The 13,563-nt window shown below is 45.8% G+C and overlaps 1 protein-coding gene across 1 annotated transcript in view; it reads right to left on the minus strand.

Moving 5' to 3' along the window:
- The window catches only part of kansl1l (KAT8 regulatory NSL complex subunit 1-like), a 52,495-nt gene extending 40,182 nt beyond the window's left edge, over positions 1-12,313 (minus strand). Inside the window, exons 1-2 of the mRNA XM_083776173.1 lie at positions 12,105-12,313; positions 9,786-10,959 (exon numbers count right to left, since the gene is read on the minus strand). Of these exons, the coding sequence (XP_083632299.1) occupies positions 9,786-10,876 (1,091 nt within the window). The 5' untranslated portion in view covers positions 10,877-10,959; positions 12,105-12,313. The remainder of the gene's footprint in view (positions 1-9,785; positions 10,960-12,104) is intronic.
- Between the last annotated feature and the right edge of the window lie 1,250 nt (positions 12,314-13,563).

Here is a 13,563-nt window from a genome sequence, read left to right on the forward strand (position 1 = left end):
TGCCCAAACGTACGAAACATCTCATGATAAATGTGCATGAATTTACTGAATTCCCTGGCTGCTGATTCGGGAGCCGGTTTGGCTTTTCACAAATGCGCATTGAGTAAAGGAAATCTGGTCCTAGATCCCCCCCCCCCCCCCCCCCCCGCCCTTAACCCCCCCGCACTCGAGTGCTGTTCATGCAGCCTGAACTAAGGCAAGCTTGAGTTGGAAATACATTGTTTTCAACGAGGGCGGTGCAAATAAGAGCTATTTTAAACATGTGTGCAACATGACAACTGTTTTAAAGTATTGTACAGTAACAACTAAAGTGTTTATGTTGTACGATTACTACAAAACAATCCAAAATAAAGGGATTTAAGATCATTAAAGCTGGGCTGTTGCCGCCTGAGTCCAATGCATCCTGCCTACTTCCGGTCCAGGACTTGTCCCAGTTGGTTGTCCCCATTCTCAATAGAAGTCTATGTAGGAGAGCCGCCATTGGACTGAAGCCCCATGAAGTGAACACAATTTGCGTAACTCTATATCTAAGGCTCTGCCTTGGGGGAGAGCATGGGCTGCCGTTCTCCATCAGAGAATGTGAGTAAGGAACATTGTGTGTTGATGTGGTAAGTTTACGTGTACAGTTAAGTGTTATGCTATAGATTATAAAATAGATTAAATGTGTTTTTGTTCAAATGCATCACATTGATTAGTTAAATTAATGGTTGGTGTGAGATTGTAAGGGGGAAAAGGTTAACCACTGTCACACAAAACACAAACACCCTACATCCCAGCCTCCCTCCCTCCGCCAGCATGCTGTTTGTCAGAAAAACACCCTACATCCCAGCCTCCCTCCCTCCACCAGCATGCTGTTTGTCAGAAAAACACCCTACATCCCAGCCTCCCTCCCTCCGCCAGCATGCTGTTTGTCAGAAAAACACCCTACATCCCAGCCTCCCTCCCTCCGCCAGCATGCTGTTTGTCAGAAAAACACCCTACATCCCAGCCTCCCTCCCTCCACCAGCATGCTGTTTGTCAGAATAACACCCTACATCCCAGCCTCCCTCCCTCCGCCAGCATGCTGTTTGTCAGAAAAACACCCTACATCCCAGCCTCCCTCCCTCCGCCAGCATGCTGTTTGTCAGAAAAACACCCTACATCCCAGCCTCCCTCCCTCCACCAGCATGCTGTTTGTCAGAATAACACCCTACATCCCAGCCTCCCTCCCTCCGCCAGCATGCTGTTTGTCAGAAAAACACCCTACATCCCAGCCTCCCTCCCTCTGCCAGCATGCTGTTTGTCAGAAAAACACCCTACATCCCAGCCTCCCTCCCTCCACCAGCATGCTGTTTGTCAGAAAAACACCCTACATCCCAGCCTCCCTCCCTCCACCAGCATGCTGTTTGTCAGAATAACACCCTACATCCCAGCCTCCCTCCCTCTGCCAGCATGCTGTTTGTCAGAAAAACACCCTACATCCCAGCCTCCCTCCCTCTGCCAGCATGCTGTTTGTCAGAAAAACACCCTACATCCCAGCCTCCCTCCCTCCGCCAGCATGATGTTTGTCAGAATAACACCCTACATCCCAGCCTCCCTCCCTCCCTCCACCAGCATGCTGTTTGTCAGAATAACACCCTACATCCCAGCCTCCCTCCCTCTGCCAGCATGCTGTTTGTCAGAATAACACCCTACATCCCAGCCTCCCTCCCTCCACCAGCATGCTGTTTGTCAGAAAAACACCCTACATCCCAGCCTCCCTCCCTCCACCAGCATGCTGTTGACATTGACGTCAAGCCAACCTTCACACATTCTGGTCCAGGATGTGTGACGGTTACGAATACTGGACAACTCACCCCGGTGCTTCCACGTTTTTCCTCCCGGAATATTTTCCCCAGTGAGGGGGATAACTTGTAATATGCTATTGGCAGTTTGTATTATTTTTTGGAAAAATATAAAAAGATACTCCTATGGAACTTATATTACTTATATTGACCCTATAAACAATTTAGTATAATTTAGTATGCAAGGTTTTGCCCACTCAAATGGTACCTCGGCCGATAATCCCCGTGAACCGACTTCACTTTAGTAGCCTTTTCATAAATTATATTTGTACTTAGGCTGTCTGTCTGCTGTCGTGAAAGTTTATAGTTATAGATATTCAAAGTCCAGCTGTCTGCCATACAGATCCCACCCCTCACTGGGGAAGATTCCGGGAGGAAAACAGAAAAGGGGTGAGTTATCCTGTTACCGTGGTTACCACTGGTGACTTTTACTGTTAGTGGGAACACTTCACAAGGGGCTGAACCGAACAAGAGAGCGTCCAGGCATGTTCTGACCTTCAAAGAGTCCAGCCAAAGACAAACACTGTTGCTGAATGAGACATCCGTGGATCAAAGCCACAGACAACCAGTGTTGTTTCTGGCAGCAAGTTTCTATTTTCATTTTAGTCATATAGGGCTGTATTTTGCGTGTCTTAAGTACCAGGTCTTATTACTTAACTTAAGACCTGGAGGCGTGGTCAATGCTCTTTGGCCACTCAGAATAGCCAAATGGCATTGATCACGTCTCCAGGTCTTAAGTTAAGTAATAAGACCTGGTACTTAAGACACGCAAAATACAGCCCATAGTCTCTTGAAACGTTTTCAGTTAGATTTAGTCACATTTTAGTAACCTGGAATGTTTTAGTGTTTAGTCTAGTTTTAGTCGACTAGATATCATAATATCTTTGTCGACTAAATCTACAGGTGATTTAGTCAAAATTAGCCGATCTACAAGCTCACAACTCGCTGCACTGTGACGCGTTGTGAGCTTGTACAGTAGATCTGCTATTTTCAGCATGCAACCAAGTGTAAAATGACTTATACTGGATCCCTTGTCCACTAGTCGCTTCATGACATTTAAGTCCAGTTTTTATTTGTTGACAAAATCGAGACACAGATTGAGTCGAGATCGAGGTTTCAAAAATAGCCTATCTACAACCTCACAGATGTGACACCTCTAAATCGACATCAACAAGCTGTACCCCTTTCCTAAATGTTAAAAAAACTGCAGTTTCTCATATAATAGCAATAATAATAATAATAATAATAATGTTGATGACATGTAAAGTGCTTTACAGAGCAAGAATAAAGTGCTTTATAGAAAAAGTACAATATGATGTTTGTACTATAGGCCTGATATACACCATACCCTAGACCTAGAGAGATTGATTTGTGATAGCTTGCCACAATATCAGCCAAGGCCTCCCACAAATAGACTTCCCCAGAAAACCGACAACAGCGTCCTGTTATCATTCCTGTGTTGCATGTGCACAGTGTTTCCGCTGTGTGACTCTATGTGTCTTGGCTTGTCACCACCACCACCACCACAAATAACTCCTTCCACGATGCCATGCCATGCCGTGTTGTCTAAGGAAGGAGCACGACAAAGTAGGAAAGAACATATATATATGAGAAACACTCTTGGAGTAGTACTGTACTGTACTGTACTGCAGGGGTAGGCAACCTTAGGCACGGGTGCCAACATTGGCACAGCAGAGGGTGGTCACTGGCACACTGGCACAAGTGTGAGAGAGATGATTTTTCTTTTAAATTTAAATGTATATAAAAAGGTTTAAAGTTAAATTAAGTCCACTCACATCTGTATACAAATTACATCCTGCACATAATTCTACATTCATTTAAACTCACATTCATTGAACTCTGACTGGGGAGACAGTGGTACAGATACAAATTTAGTCTAGAAATCATACATGCTGATGTGAAGAAAAAAAAAATTAAAGAAGGAGAAAAATGTAAGGTTGCTATGTATGTGTGTATGAACAATCAAAATGGGATGGAAATATATAATTTGAATGTGGTGTCATAATTAAACGTAATGTCGATATGGCACGCTGACTATAAAGAAAATAAAGACACGGCACTTCATGTCGAAAAGGTTGCAGACCCCTGCTGTACTGTAATGTAAGGTGCTGGATGTTCAGAAGTATAGGCGTACAGCAGAATGCTGTTACGCCATCGTTCACTTCAAGGTCGACTTCAGTCAAGCGGGTTAATAATCCAACTCCTCCTTGAGCAAAGGCAGGAGTGAGTTTGGACCTGCGTGCGCGCGTGCACGCACACACGCACGCACACACAAACACACACACAATAGTTTTAGCAACTGGGGCAGGATGGCACAAGGAAAGTGCATGTTAGCATATACGTGTGTGTGTGTGTGTGTGTGTGTGTGTGTGTGTGTGTGTGTGTGGGGGGGGGGGGGGGGTGTCTGGTGGGGGGGGGGGGGGGGAGGGGGGTGTGTATCTCAGCCAAAGACAAACAGTCTATACAGCTGGGAGAAAACAGTCCATTATTGACGTAATTAATCAAAAAATCCCTCATTAACCTTGACGTAAATGACCTAATTGTTTTATTCTCTATAATCAGGGGCTTAATGTAGCAAAATGTAGCAACTTTTGGTTAGTTTGGCTAACGGCCAGTCTTTATGTGCATAGCTTTGCTTCTGGGGGGTCCCCCCTGGCCAATTGCATATAATTTCTGGGGGCCTTGACACGAAAAAATTAGAAGGCATTTGTAGAATCGTTCTCAGGTCTAAATGGGTTAAAGATGGTGGCACTGGGAACTTCATTTAGGCCTATGCTAACAGTTAGCTGGCAGAGAAAGAATTAACCATGTTAGACTCATTGAAAACACACATCCCTGATTCCAGTGACTGATGGTGTCCTATTTATGTACTATGAGGGGACCATTATATTTCTAATGTTGAAAAACAAAATAAGAAAATGGCGGTCCAGGGTTATTGAGGTGGGGGTTCCAGGGGGTCCCCAGTTTAACCACTTTAATCCTAAAGTACATCAGCATATAGACCGATTCCGTAGCAGTTTCATGGTCGCAGCCTACGTATTTCCTGTAGGCGGAGCCGACATAGCTGCGGGGTTTAAACCCTAACCAGGCGCACCTCTTCCACTACAGTGAACGGCAGAGTGACTGATGTTTAGTCTGCCTCAAACGTTACTCTTTTACCTCCTTTTTACTAACACTAACATTACAAATATGCCCAGAACATCGTGATGAACCTGTGTAGTTTATGGCTGCTCCAACAGTAGAGATGAACCTGTGTAGTTTATGGCTGCTCCAACAGTAGTGGCAACATAAAAAAGAAAAAGAAAACGGAATGTCTAAAATATCCACCGCGGTGGCTGAGACCAGAGCCATTGAGACGAAGCAGTGAAAGGTCCTGAAAGATACATAACGTCAGTCTTACCCAATACCCAATCTTTCTGTTTTATGAACACAAGGCTGCTGTACTTTATACCTCATACTTTAAATGCTTAGTATGAGGTATAAAATACAGCAGCCTTGTGTTCATAAAACAGAAAAATTGGGTATTGGGTAAGACTGACGTTATGTATCTTTCAGGCCCTTTCACTGCTTGTCTCAACCATTACTCTACTACTATCAGCTATTTAAAAAAGAAATCCTGTAAATATGTTATTTACCTTATGGAATATTTTGGAAAAACAAATATTGTATGAGCATCCGTGGCACCAAATATTTTCAAATGGGGGTCTGCTTTAAAAAATGCGTATTCATTTGGGGACATGCTGTTATGTATGCTGAATCACCCTGTTAGTCTGAATGGAGACAAATAACAGCTGCAGCTGACGTCAATGAACTGCAGGGTGCAGGCCCGGCCCGGCCCAGTCCTGGAGGCAGTGGAACCATCCGTTCAAATCTATTTACTCCCGCCATCTTTGATCAAAATTCAATTGGGCTTTTGTCTGAGTTTTTTGAAAATTCTGCCCCTAAAATCCACGGTATTTTAGAGATGCAGCAGAGTGGCTCGGAGTCAGAGCCTCTGCCTGATGGACTCAAAAGTCTAATATCTCCCCCCCGGTCCACCCCGGTAGACCTTTGGTCTAGTGGTTAAGATGTTGGACTTTCACACGGGAGGCCCGAGTTCGAATCCCGGGCGTTACAGAGAGTCATGCCAAATAGCGCTGAAACAAGTCTTAATTGGCCAAAGGGGCGCTATAGCAATCGTTTGAAAATGAAAACTTTGAACAGGCATAACTCTTGTCAGTGGTGACAACTGCGGCGGTGCTTGGTAGCTGGAGCAACCTCTCAAGAACATGGGAACACAATATAGCTCCCCTCCCCAATGACTGGCGTTTTGTCACGTAGGCACCTGACTCACACCTTTACGGGGGGTGGTGGGGGCTTGCGGCTTGGGCCACTGGGTATTCAAATGCTAATATGGTGGCTTTTGTTTTAACCTGCCAGGTGGAGTATAAATGTTGCAGTACAGTACCGTTTCTTTCTCACTTGTCTGACTACGATGAAGCCACCACCAGCTAAAAAGGGATTCGCCGGCGCCGCTACCGCCAAGACCCCATCACCCGCCGACAAGACCCGGCGCCCGCCGACAACGATGGCCAGCCTGTCGTTAAAACCTGCTGACGCAGCGCCAGAACCCGCCGAGGCGGACAGTGCCAACATAACGGCTCTTTTAAGAGCCAATAATTCCTTGCATCTAAAAGTGCCAGCAGTAGCCAGCAGTAGCCAACAGTGGTTGGTGGGGTGGGGGGGGGGGTCACCCTTGACAGTTGTAAAAACTATTCGCCCCTGGCCCTGACACATGTCTCGCTTGGCCAAAAATGAGACATTAAAGTTATGTTTGTCCTCAAATCAACATGTTACAAACACACAGCATGTGGTCTCTAGGCTGTTTGTGCAGCTGTTACAACCTGCTGTGTAATCTATGTTTATGTCAAAATAAAGAACACATCCAAACAGACCGAATACTCAAGTCCAAGGAAACAGCTGTAAGCTTGACAAAAAATACTGCTCAGAAACAAGGCCGGTATCTTAAATGGCAAAATAACAAATGCATTAGAAAAGTGCTTATCAATCAACTTGCTTAAAAAAAGACTAGACCTGTACGTGCCCGTCGGCTACCGGCCTACTTAGAATGCTTAGATGCAACTTGGAAACCTACCGTTGTCAACTTGTCATAGCACCCGTTTTAACTGTCTGTCTGTCTGTCTAACTGTCTGTCTGTGTCCACATGGAGATCTCTGTATCTGTCTGTCTGTGTCCACATGGAGATCTCTGTATCTGTCTGTCTGTGTCCCACATGGAGATCTCTGTATCTGTCTGTCTGTGTCCCACATGGAGATCTCTGTATCTGTCTGTCTGTGTCCACATGGAGATCTCTGTATCTGTCTGTCTGTGTCCCACATGGAGATCTCTGTATCTGCCTGTCTGTGTCCACATGGAGATCTCTGTATCTGCCTGTCTGTGTCCACATGGAGATCTCTGTATCTGTCTGTCTGTGTCCACATGGAGATCTCTGTATCTGTCTGTCTGTGTCCACATGGAGATCTCTGTATCTGTCTGTCTGTGTCCACATGGAGATCTCTGTATCTGTCTGTCTGTGTCCACATGGAGATCTCTGTATCTGCCTGTCTGTGTCCACATGGAGATCTCTGTATCTGTCTGTCTGTGTCCCACATGGAGATCTCTGTATCTGTCTGTCTGTGTCCCACATGGAGATCTCTGTATCTGTCTGTCTGTGTCCACATGGAGATCTCTGTATCTGTCTGTCTGTGTCCACATGGAGATCTCTGTATCTGTCTGTCTGTGTCCCACATGGAGATCTCTGTATCTGTCTGTCTGTGTCCCACATGGAGATCTCTGTATGTGTCTGTCTGTGTTCCACATGGAGATCTCTGTATCTGTCTGTCTGTGTCCCACATGGAGATCTCTGTATCTGTCTGTCTGTGTCCCACATGGAGATCTCTGTATCTGTCTGTCTGTGTCCACATGGAGATCTCTGTATCTGTCTGTCTGTGTCCACATGGAGATCTCTGTATCTGTCTGTCTGTGTCCCACATGGAGATCTCTGTATCTGTCTGTCTGTGTCCCACATGGAGATCTCTGTATCTGCCTGTGTGTGAAGAGGGCAAACTGACTGACTGTGAAAAGTGGACTCAATTGTCAGGTGTGGGGGTTGCAATGGCAATCAATTGGCTGAGGCAGAGGCTGAAAATTGCACAGGTGAGGGGATTTAGGCCCACTGGCAGAGCCTGACCAGAGCCTGACCAGAGCCTTTTGTGGTGGTTCTGGAGAACTGTGACTCGAGTCCGGGCACTGCACTCCCTGAAGGGGTGTGGAACGCGTGTGTCGAATGTGAAGTCGGTGGGGCAAACGGTTCTCGAGTTACATGCATTACAACCGTACACGCACACACGCAGACACACACACACAGAGACGTGGCACATTTATAGTAGGAAATCCACTGCCATTATCACCTGGCTGTCAGCTAGCTGCTAGTGCACCATATTTGCTTTTGCACTAGAATAATGTGCACATCAAAGCATTAACCACTTGGTAGCCGAATGGTTAGGATTAGGATTGGAAGCAATTCTCTCATCTGTGACTCCCGGGTTCGATTGCCGGCCATTATTAAACAGTTTACAGATCGAAGAGACAGTGGTGTCAGAGTAACCAGGGCAACTACCAGAGGGGACTGCAAAGTGCCATACAGATGTAGTGTGTTTGGTAATAAAACAGTCTTCTCTGTTAGAGCCTCCCTTCACTGGAACAGTCTCCCTACAGAAGTATAAGAGAGAGCTACAACTATTTGACCTTCAAATGTACTTACAGAAAACCAAATTTGTAATCATGAGTAATTCATTAACCACTCCATTTGTCACTGGCGTCACTGCTCACATTGCACTGTAATTGTTCTGTCCCCTCCCCTGTACTTTTTTTGTATTGTATTGTATATGTTTTTGTAAGGATAGTTTTATTACTTTTAAGAGCCTGCTCAGCGACTAGCTCTGGTCCATAATTTTGCCTTGCATGAAGGCTGTATGCTAATGCGACCGATGGCTCTCAAAATGAAACGCAGACCAGCCCCTCTTCTGTAGCGAAAATCTAAACTCACCAATACAAAGACGGGTTGTGTCATTAGAAAGCCTACTTTCCTTAGTGGACGCATTCTGGGTCCCCCACCACACTATAAAATGCACTTTGTGGCCAGAAAGGGATTTTTTTTTCACCGGATGGAAAAATCTTGTCTATGAGGTCTTCTCTCTTGGCAATATCGGTAGAGGGCGCAGTGGAGTTTTTCGGTGGAAAAACAATCGCTTTCTGGCCAAAAAGTGCATTTTATGTGGTGGGGGTGCACAAAGTGTGTCCACTAAGAAAAGTAGGCTTACTGTACTCCAAGCTCAGAGCACGGCACTGAGTGCCGCGCTACGAGCTTGTAGATCTGCTATTTTGTTTTTATCGTGAAAACACATTTTTTTATTTATATTCTTTCAGAGCAGACGTTTTAAATCAAATCTGGGGGGTCACTGCAACAACATATTTTCAGATGGGGGTCGGCCACCAATTACATATAATTTTTGGAGTCCTTGACATGAAATAGTTTGAGAACCACTGACATAGAAACATGAGGTTTTTCAGAAAACTGTCAGGATTTAGAAGGCATTTGTAGAATCGTCCTCAGGTCTAAATGGGTTAAATAAATAAATAAATAAATACTGAATGTCATCCCCTTACTCTTTGAGCGTTTCCTTTCCTATCGATAATCACCGTCGCTGTCAATAAAGGCTGAAATACAAAATAAACATGTTTTTCCATTTACACCAGTTGAAAATAGCTGACCTACAAGCTCACAACGTGTCACTCACAATCACAACGCGATGTGTTTGGAGCTTGTATAGGTCTGCTATATTTTGGCCAAACGTTCACACTCACACAACAAAGTATACTTCACTATAGTACAGTACTCACGTGGGCTTGCTTCCTCGCGGTCTGCTCTCCAGATCCAACTCCTCGTCCGACGAGCTGCCGCTGCTGCAGGCCGTGGCGTCAGAGTCCAGCGCCTCCTGCAGCCCTCTCAGCACGGCCCGGCTGGAGCAGCCAAACTCCTCCAGCTCCGCGGAAGACCCCAGGGGAGACCGGCGGGTGCCACAGCCTGCGGTACATCTGCGTGTCGGAGGCTTAGAGTCATCCTGGGTGTTGGAGGAGACGGAGGAGGAGGTCCCTCGGGTTTGACGAAGGGCCTTCTCCAGGCCCTCCAGCTGCTGGCTGCAGTGCAGCACGGCGTGCCGCCCTTGAAGAGCCTGGAGTCTCCTCTGCAGCCTCGCAGCCCAGCTCTGCAGGCCTGCCTGCCTGGAGAGCTGCCATCGGGTCAGCTCCCTCACCGTCTCCTCCGGCCCGCGGTCGGAGTCCGAACCGGCCCCCCAATAAGGCTGTGCCAGATGACTGTCCACCACCACCACCTCCTTTTGGGTCACAGTAACGGGGTGTGTGAGGAGGAGGCCAAGGTGGACCTTCTTCTTCTCCTCCTCCTCCCCTTGGAAGAGCATAGGAAGAGGAGCAGCAGGGGTCTGGGGAACATGGCGGCCGTCTGGCCTGCCACCGTGTCCCGGCTGCTGCGTGCGTGCTCCTTGCCTACGGTGCTCGACGGGGACAGGGAGTGAAGAACACTGTGTGTCTGGTGCAGCTGGGGGGAGCCCCACCGGGGAGGCCACCCCCCGAGGGGAATCTTTGAAGCTTTTGTGGAGAGACAGGAGGCTGAGGATGGAGGAGGCCGCCGGGCTGGGGAGGAGCACGGCCTTGTAGTGGACGGCCGACGGACCCGAGCCCGCCAGCATTCGGGGAAGAAGCGGGACGTCCAACGTGGAGAGGCGGAAGTCCATCTTTTGGGAATAACCGTCCTCTTTTGTTCTCTTCATCTGAGGCTCCGTTTCGACGACGCCGAGCACGGCCCCCCCATCGGAGTCCACGTTGTTGGACAGAGGAGAAGACAGATGGACGCCGTGGCCGTCCTTGCCGGTGATCTTGGTGTGGGCCGGGGCCATTCTAGGGGCCGGGGACATTCTAGAGGGGCCCCAATCTGCAGGCTTCACAGGGGGCCCAATCTGCAGGCTTCACAGGAGCGCCTGTGACGGTCCAATGTTGGCTATAGCAAACATACCATAAGTAAATAAACACGTAATTTAACCGCTTAAATCCTATATACAAACTACTATTTTCCCTAGTAAGGCTATTGAAAATGTTGTCCAAATGAACCAGGATAGAACAGAGATTTATTTTATAAAATCTCTTTATTCGAGGGGAAACCTGACCAAGACACTGATCGAGACATAATATGCAGCAGAATTATTTAAAATCAGACCTGTCTGAAGTGAGTGGTGCTGTACTGTACTGTACTGTACTGTACTGTACTGTACTGTACTGTACTGTACTGTACTGTACTGTACTGTACTGTACTGTACTGTACTGTACTGTACTAGCCCTCCTACCTGGCCTGTGTGTGTCTGTCTATGTGTTGTGCTGTGCAACAGTGACACTTGGTGGTGAACAAACGCTATAACGCTATGTTCGTGCTTGGACACAGCCAGGGACACAGGGACAGACCCAGGGACACAGGGACAGGCCCAGGGACAGAGGGACAGACCCAGGGACACAGGGACAGACCCAGGGACACAGGGACAGACCCAGGGACACAGGGACAGACCCAGGGACACAGCCACACACATAGCTGTCTATAGGAGTGGTTAGAAAACAAACATGAACAGATTAAAATAGTATTAAATCACATTTCAAAAAAAGATATTTTTCCATGTCGTAACATCAAAACATTAACCTAATGAAGGAAGCTTCCTTTATAATTCTTTGAAGGTTAGGTGGATAGTGATTCCTTTCAAAGAGCACTGATTTGGTTTCCCCTATTGACCCACATTAGCCCAGGCATCTATTCTAGGCTATGTGCCAAGGAGAAACTGGCGGTAATTCCACTCTACCATTCCTGAGCTGAAGCCAATGTAATGGCAAACTGTATTACATTGGGTTAACGTTTCTCTGTGCGGGACAGCCTCAGTAAAAGCAAAAAAATATATAAAATAAAATCGAGGCAAGGCAAAACCATGTCCGATCTGATCTGATCAATCAATGTTTAAATAAAAAGCCAACGCACTCACCTGAGCAGGAGTCAAGGGAGAGAGAGAGAGAGAGAGAGAGAGAGAGAGAGAGAGAGAGAGAGAGAGTAACATATCAGTTACGTCACGGTAATTTTAATAACGGTTAACGAAAATATCCTCTCACATCAAATCCCCGTACGTTTTTCCTGTCTGTCGTTGATTGGAGATATATCCGTCAAAATTCCGTTTGGTTTTTATAAGAAATCCAACGTCGATATAATAATGCTGCACGAGACACACATCATATCAACGCCTTCAAATTGGGCTAATTTGGGTTAATTCGCTGTATATAAACAACTTGCAAAATGATAAACCGATTTATTTCTGCAGTGTTCCAGGCAGCAGCCATGGATACGATCCGCTGTGCTGCAGCAGCTCATCTGCCGTTCAGCAGATCGTACACACACAGTACACACAGGACGAGGAGGGGCGTGCCTGCAGCCTGAGAGGAGTTACACACCAATGAGTGACCCATAGAATTATGTGACCACAGGGGTCTCCGTTTATCTATTTAAAAATATATATATATATTAAAGGGACACTTCACCCTTTTTGCAAAAAAAAATGTTAAAGGGATTGTGACATTAAAAAAAAGCTTTTGGAATTGTTCTTGTTTTTTTTAGGTTTTCTAATCTCAATTGCACCCAAAAAACATGAACTTTTAACATTCAGTAGATTTTCTGTGATCTGGGGTTTTCTGGCTCAAACAGGTGCTCTGATTTGCCGGCAGTAAGTGACATCACTTACTGCCAGTGTTGGCAAAATATTACTTTAACACTAATATACTACTTATTACTTATTACTTTTAAAAAAAGTAATAAAGTTACACTACTTATTACTCCCTGATAAAAGTAACTAGTTACTTATTACTTTACTTATTACTTTTTTCTCTCACCCCCAGTAATTGCATATTTTGTCCCCAAAAGTCTTGCTTTGCATTTTCAACATTAGCAGTCCCCCCTCCCCTATTCTGCAGTGTTTATTTAACTCATGATGATGGATCCATTTGTACACATAGATTAGGAGTAGATTTCGACATGGAATATAGCTTCTTCCGTATGCACAACTTGCAGGGGACAATAATGTTCATCTCGTCTTGATCACGGACATACTCAAAATAATGCGAATACTTCCAATTATTGAATGTTATAACGCTTTGTTGTGCCGGTGTTTCTGTCTCCTCCACCTCCTCCATTGTTAGTTTATTTACATCTATTCTCTCTAACAGTGCAGTCTAACGAGTTACACACACTAGTTTAGGTTGTTGTTCCGTGTTCCTGACGGTTTAAGGCCCGCCCTTCTGCATCCGATACTTCACACATACGTACCGACGAGTGTGCATCGTTTCCATATCCGCTCTAGAGTCTAGATCTAGAGCGGATCAGCAGCCTGCAAAGCAACTCCACCCCAACCCAGTCTACCATTATAAACACTCAAACCCACAGTTCCACCAAGGCTCGTGAAAATAGTAATAATATTACTTTTGAAAAAAAGTAAATGTAATATTATTACTCAAAATGTGAAAGTAACTAGTTAAGTTACATATTACTGGAAAAAAGTAATAATATTACTGAAAGTAGTAT

This window comes from Protomyctophum parallelum (genome assembly GCF_964188405.1).
Source record: "Protomyctophum parallelum genome assembly, chromosome: 11".
In the NCBI taxonomy this organism is placed as follows: Eukaryota; Metazoa; Chordata; class Actinopteri; order Myctophiformes; family Myctophidae; genus Protomyctophum; species Protomyctophum parallelum.